Source organism: Hypanus sabinus, chromosome 18, assembly GCF_030144855.1.
Source record: "Hypanus sabinus isolate sHypSab1 chromosome 18, sHypSab1.hap1, whole genome shotgun sequence".
NCBI classification, from domain to species: Eukaryota; Metazoa; Chordata; class Chondrichthyes; order Myliobatiformes; family Dasyatidae; genus Hypanus; species Hypanus sabinus.
The window spans coordinates 19,545,686-19,563,847 of NC_082723.1; the positions used below are offsets into that span (position 1 = coordinate 19,545,686).

Sequence of the window (18,162 nt, forward strand, 5' to 3'; positions counted from 1 at the left end):
CAGGAGCCTCAAAAATTCAGGGACAGCTTCTTCCTCCGCCACCAGATTTCTGAATGGACAATGAACTAACCCATAAATACTACCTTACTGTTTTTTAGCTCTCTTTTTGCACTAGCTATTATATATGTATAATTTCTTATTGTAATATATAATTTAAAAAAAAATGTATTGAATTGTACTGCTGCCTCAAAGCAACAAAATTTCATGACATATACCAGTGATATGAGATCTGATCCTGATATTGAATAATCAATCTTGCTTAAGCACGAAGAGTCTTATCTGTCAACTGCTGGTTTCTTTTGCATTCTTTTTCAGTATCTCAAAAGAAAGGTGTTTTGTAGCAGAGATGTTAGGAGAGTCATTCAGCTTGGTTAAAGTTATTGGTTTTGAAGGAGGTCAAAGCACATGATGGAGATGGTAGAGGGAAACCAAGTCACCAATGACATCATCAGCAAAGGTGCAGAGGTGGGAAGAGGGAAGGGGCTTTGGATAAGAAGCTGAAGTCAGAGGAACATTGAACACTACAGCACAGTGCAGGTCCTTCAGCCCACAATGTGGTGCTCTACTCTAAGATCAATTTAACCCTTCCTTCCCACATAGCCCTCCATTTTTATATCATCCATATGTCTTTTTAAGAACTTTTTAAATGTCCCTAAATGTATCAGCCTCTACCACCAATACTAGCACAGTATTCCACACACCCACTTTTCTCTGTGTAAAGAAAGACTACCTCTGACATACTCCCAATACTTTCCTCCAATCAACTTAAAGCTATGCCCCTTGTTTTAGCTATTTCCACTTTGGGGGAGGAAAACCTTTGGCTAGCCACTCGTTCCATGCCTTTTCTCATCTTGTACACCTCTATCAGGTCACCCCTCATCCTCTTTCACTCCAATGTGCAAACCCCTAGCTCACTCAACTTCTGCTCTCAAATCCCTGCAGTGACCTGGTAAGTCTCCTCTGCACCCTCTCTTCTTCCAATAATGAAAAGAGTACTCCAAGTGTGGGCTAACCAGGGTTTTACAGAGCTGCAACATTACCTCAAGGTTCTTGGAATTCAATTCCCAAAGACAGGCGTTCTTCACAAGTACATTTGATGTCACCACAGCGTGTGCGTGCACGTGTGTGTATGCACCCGCATAAAAAAAAGCACAGAAGTAAACCAACAACTACACAGACAGTTTTCAAAATGAAAATTACTAGTTGATTTAAAATTTCTAAACCGCAGTTTAGTATAGAGCAATAGGTCAAATCTACATAGGCCGTTAAATCATTGGAACAAAGCCATTTAAATGCTAGGTTTCCAAAGGAGCCCTGTGATGTAGCAAGAATCACTTCAAATAACTACACTAAATACATAAAAGGGTAAAAGAAAAATTAATCCTTAACATTAATCCTGTTAGTGGAAGTACTAGTCTACTTAAAAGCAAGTCACAGCAAACAAAAAAATAACTGATTACAATACAACTCAAACAATGTCCGTTTAACAAAAAGAGATTGACTATGGTGCGTCCACATTACCAAGGAACTCAACAGAGCCAAATGACAATGGTAGGTTTCACTCTAGAAAGGAAGCCCAACTTGCCAGCTGACAGGAGCATCCTTGTCTAACAGGTGCTCAGTTTACAGAAACCTCTTATTGTTTATTGTATTAAGCAGCAGCTGTTTACTGCACCAGCTACTAACCCTACCCCCCACTCTAAAGCAATCCCCTGACACAGACAGAGACAAGTGCGTGCTTTCAATCGGGTCAAGTTTAAATTGTTGTCTATTCTATTAATTGCAGCACAAGCTGTGATCTGACACATTACTACAGGCATTACAGAGAATAATAAAGGTAGTTATCGTCAGTAAACAGACAGTTTAAAAATAGACCCTTTTAATTAACATTACTCTGTTTGACAAGAAGGATGCAGCAGCAATTGGGGCAACACGAGAGTTTTGTCTTTCTGTGGATACAGCTCTTTGAATTCTAGCCTTGATATGGTGCCATATCTGGTAGCTAGAAGCTATAGTTAAGTAAATGTAAAGGATTTCCTCCGGGGTGAGGTTATATTTATAAAGATATGAACTTCTCTTTCTCCTTTTATTGGATATAATCTCCAAATGCTGCCCAAGGTGAGAAGTTTGAAGTATTACTGTCTTCTGCATGATAGAGGATACTCATAATTCAACTATTCCATCCCCAACAAACTCAGATTCACCATCATAATCTTTGCTACCTCTGTCACCTCCCAATCTCCAACTCTTAAACCATTGCCTCTCCCAATATAATCTTCGCTTTTATTGAGTCTTCTGACATAATCCTTGCCCCTCCAAACACAATTCTTGACACCTGTCTCCCTTGACAAAATCCTTGACTATCCCAATATAACCTGTGTCACCTCTGTCTCCCCTGACACAACCCCTAACACCACAATTGCCCACACTCCCCAGTGAGCTCAGACTTTTCACTACTGCCACTGTGACCTCAAAACTCCATCCTCCACCATGATCTTCAAATACACCTTGCTTAATCTCCCAAGGAACTTCAGACTTCCCCACCAATCATTGCCATCCTTTCTAACCCCCAAACACAGGGCAATCACCTACTTCCCTGGCACCCGCTTACATTCCGACAGGAAGACAGCCTGTCAATTCGTTCGCCTACTGGGCCGAAAACCTTCTGAGAATGGCTGAAAGACATCAAGCAGCTAACCTCAGCAGAGGGTCTGGGAAACCCAAACTTCTGATCTCCCTATCCAGAATTCTTTCCATCCAGTCTTTTCCCAGTGCTGATTAAATATTGAGGCCAATGATTCAAGCTGGGCATAATTTCATGGGCCTCAACACCTCTCCAGTCTCCTGCCTAAGTGCAAGTTTTTCAGGGTAACTAGGGATAAGCAATTAATGCTGGGTTTGCTAGCTCAGCTCAAAGAGAAGAATCAGTTGAAAAAGTTTCGCAAGTTTCCCATTGTCCTGAAATGGCTCTAACTCAGTCAAAAAGACTACCTCTTTTTCAGGCTTTGAAGGAATTAATCATAGCACAACTCTCTTCATTTGTAAAGTGTTACAAGAGTGCTTACAGTTGTTTCCAGCCATAACCAGAGGAATTTCTTAAGCCAGACGGTGTTAAATCTGTGTGATTCATTGCTACTGACTGTTGTACAGCCCAAATCATTGGGCGTACTTAAGTGCAGGTTGATAGGTTTTTGATAAGTAAGGGCATCAAAGGTTACAGGGAGAAGGCATGAGAATGGGGTTGAGAGGGATAATAAATAAGCCATGATGGAATAGTAGAGAAGACTTGATGGGCTGAATGGCCTACTCTGCTCCTACGTTTTATGGTCTTAACCAGAATAGCTCCAATAATAGATCTCTTCCTCCTTCTGCAGTGTGGACTTTGAGTCTACCCAAGGACACATCAATACTCCCTCTGCTCTCACTTCCAGGTTGTCTCAATGTAACATCACCCACAGAAAAGAGGTCAACATTATATACCTGCAAATACTAGGTTTCATCACTTCTAATTTCCGGAAGTGACTCTGCGTGGTCACTGTTTGCCCCTAACCAATTTCTGATCTGCTGTGATCCAATACTGGTTAGATGTTCAAAAATCATCTTCACCTCCTTCACAACCTCAGACCTGGGCTGAATCAGATCAATTGCAACTCTTTAATGCCACCTGAATGCCCGATCATTTCCAGTCTGTGTCTGTCCTCTCCATCACAATCACTACTAACTTCAGTATCGTACTGATTTGACTCATCTACTGCTGAATCTCTCTTTCACACTGGATTAGACTATTGTAATGAATGGCTGATGGACCTGTCATACTCTGACCATCCACATCAGCTCATTCAAAGCACTGTTACCCATAACTTATCTCAATGACCCCATCTGCCTAATGATTTTCAGTCCCCCAACATAAAACCATAAGATACAGGAGCAGAATTTGGTCATTTGGCCCATCGAGTCTGCTCTGCCATTTCATCATGGCTGAATTGTATCTCTCTCAGCCCTAGTCTCTTGCCTTCTCCCTGTAGCTAATCAAGAACCTATTAACCTTTGCCTTAAACATATCCAATCACTTGGCCTTCGCTGCTGCCTGTGGCAATGAGTTCCACAGATTCACCACTGTCTGGCAAAAGAAATTCCTACTCATCTCCATTCTAAGTGGACATCCCTCTATTCTGAAGCTGTGTCCTCTGGTCCTAGACTCCCCCATTACAGGAAACATCCTCTCCACATTCACTCTATCGTGGCTTTTCACACTCGATAGGTTTCATTAAGATGCCCCCCCACTATTCCTCTGAATTCTGGTCGAGTACAGACCCAGAACCATCAATTGGTCCTCATATGGTAACCCTTTAATTCCCAGAATCGTTGTTGTGAAGCTCCTTTGTACCCTCTCCAAAGTCAGCACATCCTTTCTTAGATAAGATATTTAAGATGGTTAACATTCTTAAATATAAAATTTAAACTGTTAATTCTTCCATGGTGCTCTTTCAGTGTTACCTCCATAATCACCTCCCACGGACTCCAGTTCTTTCTCCTCACTCTATTATTGACTCTGGCTTCCCATGAAGCACATCAGCCCACCACAGAGGATCATTTAGTGGAGTTTCTTCCTATGCTCTCTCCAAGTGCCTTCAAAAGAGCAGCAAATACCAACATATTCATTGAAGACTTTAAAATTTGAGGCATTGATGGACTGAGAAAAAGCTAGATCATTAATAAGTGGTGATAGGCAGTGAATCTCTTTACTCTTAGCAAAAGATGGGTGTGTGGCTCGGTAGCACTGCAATTCCCTCTCTAAGCAGTTTGTATACTTGCAGTCTGCCCCAGTTATATTCATACTTAGCTGGTAATTGACACAAAGTGACTCATTTCACTGTATGTTTTGATATACATGTGGCAAATAAAGCTAATCTTTATCTTTGATTAGCTGGTCGGTGGCTCGTGGAATCTGCACCGGACTTCGAGATGAGTGGTTCCGGGTTCAAATCCAGCCGGCTCCTTGCATACTTTCCATCTGTGCTGGGTTGAATGTCAATCTAGCAAATTGGTCTTGTAAAAAATAGACAAAAAATGCTGAAGAAACGTCAAGTTTGTCACCTGGTGTGCCACAAGGTGGGAAAAGTACCCGCAATAATCTTTGATTACTACTTAGTGGCACACAGCATTTCCAGCAACGTGGTTCAGTCCTGACTTTGTGCTATAGAACATAGACTAGTACAGCACATTACAGGCCCTTTGGCCCACAATGTTGGGCTGACCCTCAAACCCTGCCTTAAATTCCCACCTTAAATTCTTCCATATACCTGTCTAGTAGTCTCTTAAACTTCACCAGTGTATCTGCCTCCACCACTGACTCAGGCAGCGCATTCCATGCACCAACCACTCTCCGAGCAAAAAACCCTCCCCCAATATCCCCCCTGAACCTCCTTCCCCCTACCTTAAAGCCATTTCCTCTTGTACTGAGCAGTGGTGCCCTGGGGAAGAGGTGCTGGCTATCCACTCTATCTATTCCTCTTAATATCGTGTACACATCTATCATGTCTCCACTCATCCTCCTTCTCTCCAAAGAGTAAAGCCCTAGCTCCCTTAACCTCTGACAATAATCCATACTCTCTAAACCAGGCAGCATCCTGGTAAATCTCCTCAGTACCCTTTCCAATGCTTCCACAGTGAAGTGGGGAGTTGCACATTCTTCAATTAACCCCTGGAGGTTCCTCTGGCTTCCTCCCACATCCCAAAGATGTGTGAATTGGCAGGTTGATTAGCCACTACAAATGCCCCCAGTACAGTTCAGTGACAGAATCTGGGGGAGATTTTGAGACTGCGCTTAGAATAAAACAGGATCAATGTAAAAGAGTGCTTAATATTCAATGTAGACTTGATAGGATAAAGGGCCTGCTTCTGTAGAGTACAACTTCTGTTGTTGTAGAAAATGGACTTTGTTATTTCCTATCAATGCCAACTATTCCATAAATTGTGATCAGGGCTAACCTTAGGATGCAATGGTAATTCTAGCTAGTGCCCTTGGCTGTGTTCTTAAAGTACAGCTAAGATCAGATCTCCGCAATATATGGACAATTGGCTTTGCAAAACAATACACAGTACAATGATAGGTATATGAGAAATGTGCAATTTAATCAAATATATAAGGATATATGGAATTTAAAACAAAAGTATAAATATATTCCTTCATTTATTAGGTTAGCATGTTTTACTACTCAGAGAATCTCTATGCTATACAAATTATCCTACGGAATATTTACCAAGAATAAAAAGGGTTTCACACTGTGCCTTTGAATATTTTGGAAGGTCACATCTTGTCTGTGACTGGGTTTAACATATGATGACTCAGTCAGTATCTCTTTCATATATTAGTGTTCTTTTGTAACAATGATAACATGGGTGTCTGACAGTTTTCAATGAATAATAGTAAATAATTCCTGTGAATGAGTCTATATTCTGCATTGAATCACTTTCAAGTTACTGACCTGGGAAAGACCAGTAAGTTAGCACAGTAGTTACAATATATTAACGCAAGAAGATATACCACATGTGAACATTCTGTACTTCTAATGGTAAATGTTTAATTAAAAAAACCCATTCCCGTGCCTATAATCAATGCTGCCGCTGTAAACATTAGATTAGATTAGCTTTATTTGTTGTGTGTACGTCAAAACATACAGTGAAATGTGTTGCTTTGTGTCAACAGTCAACATAATCTGAGGATTGCTCTGGGAACAACACACAGTGTTGCCATGCTTCCAGCATCAACACAGCAAGCCCACAACTCAGTAACCTTAACTGTACGTCTTTGGAATGTGGGAGGAAACACACACAGTCACGGGGAGAATATACAAACTCCTTACAGACAGTGGTGGGAATTGAAACCTGACTGGTAATCACTGGTGCTGTAAAACAACCGTACCATCCTCTATGTTACCGCTCTGCTCGTGTCATATGATATAACAAAGTTCAAAATAAATTTATTATCAAACTACATTTATGTCACCACAGGCAACCCTGAGGTTTGTTTTCTTCTGGGCATACTCAATAATCCAATACTCAGATAAACAAACTGATGAAAGATCGCACCAATAGGTCAGACAACCAGTGTGCAAAATCCAGAAAATGTACAAATACAAAGAGAAAGAAAGAAAAACAATAAAAATTGAGACACGAGATGAAGAGTCTTTGAAAGTGAGTCTGTAGGTTTTTGGAACAATTCAGTGATGGGGCAAGTGAAGCTGAGTGAAGTTATACCCTCTGGTTCAAGAGGGTAATAGCTGAAAGGTAATGCCTGTTCCTGAACCTGGTGGTGTGAGTCCTGAGGCTTCTGTACCTTCTTCCTGTTGGCAGCAGTGAGTAGAAAGCATGACCTGGATGGTGGAGTCCTTGATGATGGATGCTGCTTTCCTGCAACAATGCTCCATGTAGATAGTGGGGAGGGCTTTACCTGTGATGGATTGGGCTGTACCCAATACTTTTGTAGGATTTTCCATTGAAGGGCATTGGTGTTTCCATACCAGGCTGCAATGCAGCCAGTCAATATACTCTCCACCACACATCTACAGAAGTTTGTCAGTTTTAGACATCATGTAGAAACTTCAGAAACTCTTAAGGAAGCAGAGGTGCTGTTGTGCTTTCTTCATAATTGCACTTACATTCTGGGCGCAGGACAGGTCCCCTGAAATGATAACACCGAGGAATTTAAAGTAGCTGACCCTCTCCACCTCTGACCCTCCGATGAGGTCTGGCTCATGGACCTCTCGTTTCCTCCTCCTGAAGTTAATAATTAGCTCCTTGGCTTTGCTGACATTTATTGTGGCACCACTCAGCCAGATTTTCAATCTCCCTCTTATATGCTGATTCATCACCACCTTTGCTTCAGCCAACGACAATGATGTCATTGGCAAACTTAAATATGGCATTGGAACCATGCTTAGCCTCACAGTCATAAGTGTAAAGTGAGTAGAGCAGGGGACTAAACTCACAGTTTTGTGGTGCACCTGTGCTAATGGAGATTGTGGCGATGTTGTTGCCAATCCGAACTGACTGGGGTCTGCAAGCAAGGAAATTGAGGATCCAATTGCACAAGGAGTTATGGAGGCCAAGATCTTGAAGCTTACTGATTAGTTTTGAGGGGATGATTGTACTGAATGCTGAGCTGTATTTAATAAAGAGCATCTGATGTAGGTACCTTGGCTGTCCAGATGTTGCAGGGTGCAGTGAAGAGCCAATGAAATGCCATCAGCTGTTGCGCCAGTGGCCGAATTGGAACAGATTCGAGTCACTTCTCAGCCAGGAGTTGATATGTTTCATCACCAAACTCTCAAAACACTATCGCTGTGGATGTAAGTGTTACTGGACAATAGTCTTTGAGGCAGATTACCACATTCTTCTTAGGCACTAGTATAACTGAAGCCTGCTTGAAGCAGGTAGGTACTACAGTTGGCCAAAGCGATAGGTTAAAGGTCTCGGTGAACACTCCAGCCGGTTGATCAGCACAGGTCTTTAGTACTCTGCCAAGTACCCTACCTGGGCCGGATGCTTTTTGTGGGCTCATCATCCTGAAGGATGTTCTCATGTCGACCTCAGAGAATTAAATTACAGGATCGTCGAGGGCTGTGGGATTTCGTGATGGTACATTTCATACAATTAAACCATCCAATTGGAGGTTGCATTCTAGTCCTTTGATTTGATCTCTGTACTGCACTCCACTAAACAAAGTGTAACTTTTTCTAATAGACAACATTAGCACATGATCTGAACACAGGTAGAATGCATGCCTGAAATTGGGAACCAAAATACATATGCATATATTGATCAAATTATATCCTGCTTTCCAAACAACAAAGGTAGTACCATGCTTTCTCTTTGTACAACGATAATGAATAATGATTAGCTTATAATTTCAAATAGTTCAACAAAATTTGAGGTTATAAATAGCAGAGCAAAATTGATGCGAAGGAATCAGCATTCACAGCTATGGTCAGGGTGAAATTGATGTATCGCCATTTTAGAGAATTTGAATTCCATTCTTTTATCCACCTACCAACCTATGGACAATTTGAAGGCTGGCCCAGGATAGAGAACTCTGGCAAGCTGCTGTCGGTGGCAATGCCTCAGTAAGGGTGATGGGCTTAAGGGGGAAGGAGAAATTCTACACAGCTAGTAACATCACAGTTTCAGGAAATCTATCCAGAATTATTAATAATCTCTCATTGTGTGGAAGTTCTGCCACTCAAGTGTTGCTATATTTTTGTCACATTTGCTATTTTTCCCATCAGGTGCCCAGTTATAATAAAAATAACTCACATAAAGATGCTATTAATTATATTCTCCTCCACTGATGGTCATGTCCCACCACCTCAGCTCTGTGCCTTTAACAAAACTCTATTCTGCAGGATTCCTCTGTTCCAACTAATTTTACTCTCAGCTTCCAAGCATGGATAATCTTAAAACGGGAAAGTGAATTATAACTTGACAGTTCATACCGAGTCAACCAATAAAAAATAAAAAAAATGCTAAGAATATATTGTACAATTTAAAAATGTGCATTTTATACCAATTATGCACTGCTTCTCAAACTCACTTGAAACGAGGAGTATACTTGGTCGAGACACCTCCTGTGCAACACCATAGGAGACCAACTAATGTCTTGAAATGTTTTTACATTATATCTTCTCAATATGCATTTTAGGCAGGAATTGCACCAGTTTGAAACAGAGCTATGGCTGGTGGTCTGTGAGTAAATCCAATACATGACAATGGTTCGTGACAGACAAGAGCTAATTGTCTGTGATTGTCATAGCCAGTAAACAGGTTGTCATGGTAGTCAAAGTTCCCAAGCAGGAGCCGGTAAACAGATGATCAGACTGATGGAACATAGGTGATTCTCTCTTCTCACCCCTCTTCAGGTGAAAGAAATAATTAGCATTCTGCACCAGCATGCTCAGAACCAGCTTGGGTTTTCTTCAGAAGTACTTACCCAGTATGAGAGAACTCCTTTGATCTGAGGTGTGATATGCTCCTTGGAGAGGTATTTTTGTTGCTCACTCTCTTTAGTTTGTGAATTCATTGAGCCCAATCATATCGCCACAGCATGGCAGCAAGACAAACCTTTGTGTACGTTTGTGCAAGATCTGGATAAAATACTCCTGAAAAATTCACTCTCATAAGTTTTTCTCCCAAATAGGAACTGTATGGCTTCTGCTGAGTATGAGCATCCTTCCTGACTTTGTAGCCTTCGTAAGAACTCAAATTCTTCTTCCTCAGGATTCAATCTATTTTGAAGCTTCAGTTCAAAGTAGAGAAGCAGTTTAACATTTTTTTGTGTTTTACTTTTGGAGGTGTCATCCTGCATGAAAGAAGAGTATTGAGGTGATGCAAAAGATCCCATTGAAGAAAAGTCAAACTACCCAAGCTTCATGATTTGAGCTACCAAGAAGTTTGATGACGACAGGGCAGTAGATGTGTGTTGTCTAGTAAGCTCTTTGACAATGGAATGGTAGGCTGATCCAGTAGGTTAGATCATTTGGGTCCTAGGGTGAGCTAGCTAAATGGAAGGTGTCAGAGATTGACAGTAAAGAGTGTTTTCAAAATTAGAGGTCTGAGAATAGTTTATTTTTTGTCATATATGTTAATGAGAATATAAGTGGCATGATTAGTAATTTTGTAGATTGCCTCAAATTTGATATTTTGTGAAGCATGAAGAAGGATGCCTAAGATTACAGAGGATCAAGATCAACTGGTAAAGGAATGGCAGATGAAATTTAAGTAGCAGGTGGACACACTAAACTTTTACAGTGCCAGCAATTGGAGTTCAATTCCTGCTGTTGTCTATAAAGAATTTGTACATTCTCCCTGTGAATGCATGGGTTTCCTCTGGATGCTCTGGTTTCCTCCCACTTTCCAAAGACACATGGGTTAATAATGCAAACACGAGGAAATCTGTAGATGCTGGAATTTCAAGCAACACTGGTGGAACGCTGAAATGCTGGTGGAATGCAGCAGGGCATCTATAGGAAGAAGCACAGTCAACGTTTCGGGCCGAGGCCCTTCATCAGGTCTGAATGAAAGAAAAGATAGTAAGAGATTTGAAAGTGGGAGGGGGAGGGGGAGATCCGAAGTGATAGGAGAAGACAGGAGGGAGAGGGATGAAGCTAAGAGCTGGAAAGCTGATTGGCAAAAGGGATACACAGCTGAAGAAGGGAAAGGATCATGGGACGGGAGGCCTAGGGAGAAAGAAAGGGGGAGGGGAGCACCTGAGGGAGATGGAGAGCAGGCAAGGAGTGATTGTGAGAGGGACAGAGAGAGAAAAACAGAGAAAAGAAAAAAAGGGGGCGGGGAGATAAATAAATAAGGGATGGGGTAAGAAGGGGAGGAGAGGTATTAACAGAAGTTAGAGAAATCAATGTTCATGCCATCAGGTTGGAGGCTACCCAGACGGAATATAAGGTGTTGTTCCTCCAACTTGAGTGTGGCTTCATCTTGACAGTAGAGGAGGCCATGGATAGACATATCAGAATGGGAATGGGATGTGGAGTTAAAATGTGTGGCCACTGGGAGATCCTGCTTTCTCTGGCGGACAGAGCGTAGGTGTTCAGCGAAAGTCTCCCAGTCTGTGTCGGGTCTCGCCAATATATAGAAGGCTGCACTAGGAGTACCGGACACTGTATATCACACTAGCAATGGAGGCCAAGGCTTTATATATACAGAAGGCCCTCCTTATCCACAAGTTCCGCATCCACGAATTCAACCAACTGCGAATTGAGAAAACCCAGAAGTGCTCTTCCAGCACTTGTTGTTTGAACATGTACAGACTTTTTTCTCGTCATTATTCCCTAAACAATGCAGTATAACAACTATTTTTCATGGCATTTACATTGTATTAAGTAATCTAGAGATGATTTAAAGTATATGGGAGGATGTGCGTGGGTTATCATGGATCGGGATCGAAAAAAATCGGAAGTTTTCTTACTAAGAAAGTCGGAGCAGGTACATCCGGTATTATTTAGTGTCAGTTAGTCAAACGTTTGTCTCAGTATATAGTATATATTTTACCTTTCTATGCATATAAAACACTTAAGAATGCATGTTTCAGCGCCGGGTTGATGTGGAGGATCAAAAACTCAAAACCCCAAAACCCAATAATTAAACCACTGCATTGCTTAGTAATAATTGTAGCTTTCATCGGGGCAGAGCCTTTCTCACCATATCCTTTAAAATTGTTCTGATTGTTGACCGACGTAGCCTAATGCTTTTCCAATGACCGATGGTGTTTCACCTCTTTCCGTTCGCTTTATTTCCAGTTTATTTTCAATCGTGATCGTGATTATTTTCGTGAACAGAAACACTGCGGATTCAGAGCTCCACCACCAGGTCCTAATGTCCACTGCACTGAGACAGGTTAAATAAGGGACTTGAGCATCTGCGAGGGGTCCTGGAACCAATCCCTCACGGATAAGGAGGGCCGACTGTTTTTAAGGCAGAGGTTGATGAATTCTTGATTGGTCAAGGCATGAAGGGATATGGTTGGTGGGGTGGGGGGGGGGGGAGTAAGGAGAATGGGGCTGAGAGGAAAATTGGATCAGCCATGCTGAAATTGCAGAGCAGATTCGATAAGTCAAATGGCTTAATTCTGCTTCTGTATCTTAGACCATAACATACAGGAGCAGAATTAGGCCATTTGACCCATGGTGTCTGCTCTACAATTTCAACATGGCTGATCCATTTTCCATCTCAGCCCCAATCTCCTGACTTCTCTCTGCATCCCTTCATATGCTGACTAATCAAGAATCTTTCAACCTCTGCCCTAATCCTGGAAAGTATTTAAAATTAAGGGAAACAGATATGGTAGAGAGTTACAGTCTTTTTCCAAGGCCAGGGAGTCTAAAACAAGAGGGCATGGACTTAAGGTGCAAAGGGAAAGATTAAAGGGGATCTGAAGATGAGTTTTCACAAAGAGGGTGGTGGGTATTTGGAATAAGCTGCCAGAGGAGGTGATAGAAGAGGGTATAATTGCTCTGTTTAACATTTGGACAGGTTCATCCAGTCTGCTCCATTTTAGAAGGATTATGGGCCAAATGCAGATAAAGAGGACTAGTTCAGACAGGTACCATTGTCAGGTTGAAGAGCAAATTCCTGTGCTGTATAAATCTATGACTTCATGCCAAAATTTCATCCACAGCATTACATAATTCTGAAGAATTTGGTTATGCAAGTCATTGCTATACTTGCAATTTGCTAACATAACTGTTTAATTTATTGTGCATGAAAAAATTTAGCACATGATGAGAATGTGAAATTGACGCTTTACACTTTTGGTGCTTAACCACAGATGTTTTATGCATAAAAGTGTACAATTGATATGCCGATAAATATGCTTGCTGTTCGGTAAACACTGCTTGTCTGCAAGCAGTTGGAATTTCAGCTCCTCGAAGATAAGCCTCACTAATACACTGAAGATTTCTTTTACACCAACTCATTTCTACTTTTCAGCAAGACAAAACCAAACATGTAGACCTTTGTCTTAGTTTTCCAGGAGGAAAAATTTATACATTACAATTTTCAAAACAACTGGTTAGGACAGTAGAGTGATATATTTCCTTCACTTCTGTGTTTTATTTTCAAACACTATTTTCATCTTGAATAGATTGTCAACAGTTAGTGTTAGCAGCTAGTGCATTGCTGCTGTATCAATTCATGCCTTCAGATGAATGTGCTTTGTGTGGTCTATCACTACAGCACATTACCATCAGGATGACAAAAGCCTCCTACATAAAACCAACATATACCCTGCTTCTCTGAGGATCGTCAACCTTCTCATGGTCAAGAGGCTTGTGAGTTCCTGAGAGAAACGCTATCAGGTGTTCAGCCATCCAGAGCTTAGCTCCTGGTAGAGTCACGCATGGCATAAAGTCTTCCTTGTGTTTTCTTCTTCTTCCTTGAGTTTTTACAATAGTCGGCATCCATACTGTCGCATTACTGCCATTGGCAGAAAAGTCAAGGGGGAGGTTCGAATTGAAGAGCAATCCCAGCAAGACCTCAAAGGTGGATCTGGTGACAGATGATGACACATCGCAAAGGCAGTGAAGGGGGAGGAAAGCTGCAGCAATGAAGGGTCCTCAGTCGTCTTGCACTCCATACCACTGAACCCTGACCCTGATCTGTCAAGAACCATGTGGTGGTTGCCCATGCATCAGCCTGCCCACGTTAAACAAAGTCATGCGAAATCCATCAGAATCCAACCATAAGTTCCCCGTTTTGTGGAGCCTGGATCAGCATTTACAGTCACCTGAGGATCCACCAATAGACAACCCCTTGGGATAACATCATATTCAACTCGAGTGATCACACACTGCTACTACATACACCCAAGTGAAACCACGTGAAATAATACCTTGTTAAATAATTCGTTCCAAATTTGGCTTTTAGCAGGGCAAAACTGTGTTGTTATTTTGGAATATGGAGAATTAGAAGAGACAAATTTTAAATGAAAATATTTTTTAAAAACCTGCGGATGTTGTAAATCTGATATAAAAACATTAAGTGCTGGAACTCACAGGCCAGTCAGTGACTGTGGTAAAAGAAACAGTTAATATCTCAGGTCTGAGAGTCCCCAACCTGAAAAGTCACCTGTTTTTATTTCCACAGAAGCTGCCTGTCCTGCTAAGTGATTCCAGCATTTTCTATTTTTTTTTATTTCAGCGACATTGCAACCTGAGAATCACTAACCCATTAATTTCAAAAAATATACAGAAAATTTACAAAATGGTTTCCAATTTCTTTCCATGAAAACACATTCAGAAAGCATTCACGAATTGTGTACCTGATCTCTGGTACACCAATCACAGCTCTTGTTGTTGCTTTATGAAGTCGCTCTTTTCTGTTGATTCTTGTTATTCAAGGTAACAAGGCTGACGATGGAAACTTATCAAATTTTATTTGGCTCTTAATGAGTGTCTGTACAGTAAATGCTTGTGGAACTCCAGAAGTTCAACGTAAATTTATTATCAAAAGTACCTATATGTCACCACGTATTACCCTGAGATTTATTTCCTTTGGGAATTCACAGCAAATACAAAGAACAGCAAGTCAGGTGGCATCTATGGAGGAGAATAAACAATCAATGTTTTGGGCCAAGATCCTTCATCAGGACTAAAACATTTACTGTTTATTCTCCTCCATAGATGCTGCCTGACTTGCTGAGTTCCTCCAGCTTTTTGTGTGTGTTGCTCAAGACTTCCAGCATCTTGTGTTTGGTATATAGTACCAGCAAAAATCTTTGCCACATATATATAGCTCGGCTGCCTAAGACTTTTGCACTGTACTGTATCTTGGTTAAAATAGGAAGGTGGTGGGGGAACAGACATAAAAGTACTTAGCTTTGTATTAGCTTAGGAGTATTAAATGTTATTTGGCAACTGGAAAAATACAGTACTGTGCAAAAGTCTTAGGCACAAATATATAACTAGGGTGCGTAAGAATTTTGCGCACTACTGTATGTTTGAACTAAAATGAAGAATTGTACTCAGTAAAAGAGAATATTCAGATCAATAACAAAAGGATGTTTTTGATCAAGTACAGTATGTCAAGATCAAACACATGCAAGTAATCCAGAAATGGGAAAAAAAACAGTATCCCAAAACCTTGTATATCCAACTCTTGGTACTCATTTCTTTTCCTCTTGGAAGACGAAGGCAGGGATACATTTAAGAGCTGATGTGGGCAAAACTCCAGACCAAAATGCACAAAGTTTGCCACACAGCTTATCAGCAACAAGATTTCTTCCCTACATCACAACTGAGTTTCTGACATGACGTCCAATCAGCAGATTGATAAGTATATAAAGGTCAAGCATTCGGAGGACCCACCAAGATCAAAAGAGCACTGGCGATGACTCCTCACATGGTGATGAAACGTTTGCAAGTAAATTGCCAAGATTGGAGAGCAATTCAACCCAACTATCAACAACCCGAGCCACACATCTTCCGAATTAGATCCATACATTTATTTAGTTCAACATTTACTACCTAAAAATATGAAAAGGAACAAAAATCCATAACAAATTTGTAAGGCTAATCTGAGAGGAAACAAGAATCTCAATTGCTTGCAGATGAGCAGTCTTTTCTGTAGCAGCTAGCAAATCAGCATGCTGGCACAGAATTGTGCATAAAATATCTGTGGCATACATGCAAGTCAGAATAAGTATGCTCCAGCTAACACTGGTAAGTAGCAAGTACTCTGGGTCCCTATAGAAAAGAACTCCACTCACAAGTGCTTCAGTGCTCTTCTGCAGAATATGGGTGGCTGGATATAACAGACAAGATGATAATCAACCCTTCACCTAGCCCCAGGGCAGGAATATCGACCCAGCTTAAATGTACACAAGGGAGGATATTGTGTACATATGTGCTCTGTTTAGTCACTGTTAGCAGAGCATCTCAGAAGAGAATTTCCCCAAATTTTAGTAGAATGTCAACTAAAACCTTATTTATGACAGCAACTGGTAATTCCACCAAAGCAACATCAGAGAACAGAAGCCCAGACTGTTTTAATTCTTCATCTAGAAGCACACAGTATTACAATACAGCCCACAGAATGCAGAAGAAAGAAGCGTCTCATGATTTGATTTACAATGGAGAGTAGAGGACAAGCAAAATTATTTACCCAACGATGTAAAAATTATGACATTCATACAGAACTGTATATTCGTAGCACGTCAAAGCTAATCTTTAGAATGGGTAGTGATTTCGTTTGAAATACATAGAGATAAACGGGAAACTAAGCAGTTCAAAACTAAAAGATTGCAATGATCATGCAAGGTAGTTAATTCAATGCCTTCCTTTCCCATATAGATCTAAAATACTTTCCTCAAGAACCAACAGACACTTTATTTGCAAACATACACTTAATGGTCACTTTATTAGGTACACCGACACACCTGCTGATTAATGCAAACATCAAATCAGTCTACTATGTGGCAGCAACTCAATGCAAAAAAGCATGCAGACAAGGTCAAAAGGTTCAGTTGTTCAGACTAAACACCAGAATGGAGAAGAAATGTGATCAGAGTGACTTTAACCATGAAATGATTGTTGGTGCCAGATGGGGTGGTTTGAGTATCTCAGAAGCTACTGGTTTCCTGGGATTTTCATGCACAAGTATCTAGACTTCACAAAGAGAGGTGCAAAAAAACAAAATAACATCTACTGTTTGTCTGTGGACAGAAGTGCCTTCTTATTGACAGAGGTCAGAGAAAAATGACCAGACTATTTCAAAACCACGTGTTTTAACAGTTGTGTGCAGAAGAGCATCTCTGAATGCACAGCACATTGAACCTTGAAGTGGATGGGCTATAGCAGCAGAGGACCACACCAGGTTCCATGCCTGTATCAAATTAAGTGGCCACTGATTGTGTTTAAGGCTCTAGCCCTGCTTTAACGTTGGTGTCAAATGGAAACATTCACAACAATTAACTGAAGGCCCCTTACCTCTTCACTACTGGTTTAAGATTCTTCTTCAGCTCATTGGCCATTATCGTGCCACTCAGCTTCTGTGGTGCATCTCTAAGTCCAAAGCTTTTGGCAGTGTGTCCAAGGTGAAGGGATTTCACATGAAAGATCTGCTTTAGATTTGCTGGATACGTGGCATATGCTCGAATAAATGACTGCAAAGCTGAATAATGATTTTAAAAACATGATTAGGAATCAGTCACATTGTGATATATTATTTACACACTGCTCTAGCAATGAAAATTAATTTTCTTAAAAGTGAAATATCATTCCATCAGATAATACTTATTGCTGGGACTGTAAATAGATAAGTTGGATCAAGATTCAAATTTATTTATCATGTGTACATCAAAACATACAGTGAAATGTGTTGTTTGCCCTATCAACCAACACAGCCGAGGGGCAGCCAGGAAATGTCACCACACATTTGTGTGCCAACACGGCATGCCCACAATATTCGGTAGAAATATTTGGCATTATTGCTTTAAAAAAGTCTACAGTACCACCATTCTGAACTACACAAGACCACCTACGTTATAAATGGGGGCATGTAATTTGTAATAGCAACATTAAATCAAGGACAGAATGTAGACACTTAAAACGGGGAATTTATTTTACTTGCATGCCTGAGTCTAAAGAGTCCTCG

At 40.9% G+C, this 18,162-nt stretch overlaps 1 protein-coding gene across 2 annotated transcripts in view; it reads right to left on the reverse strand.

Annotated features, from left to right (window-relative positions):
• The window catches only part of ddx31 (DEAD (Asp-Glu-Ala-Asp) box polypeptide 31), a 132,661-nt gene that overhangs the window by 18,121 nt on the left and 96,378 nt on the right, over window positions 1-18,162 (reverse strand). The window contains exon 19 of one of the 2 annotated variants that reach the window (XM_059993794.1): window positions 17,496-17,679. The exons of the other annotated variant lie outside the window; for it this stretch is intronic. Within the exon in view, the coding sequence (XP_059849777.1) occupies window positions 17,496-17,679 (184 nt within the window). The remainder of the gene's footprint in view (window positions 1-17,495; window positions 17,680-18,162) is intronic. 2 annotated transcript variants of the gene reach the window in all.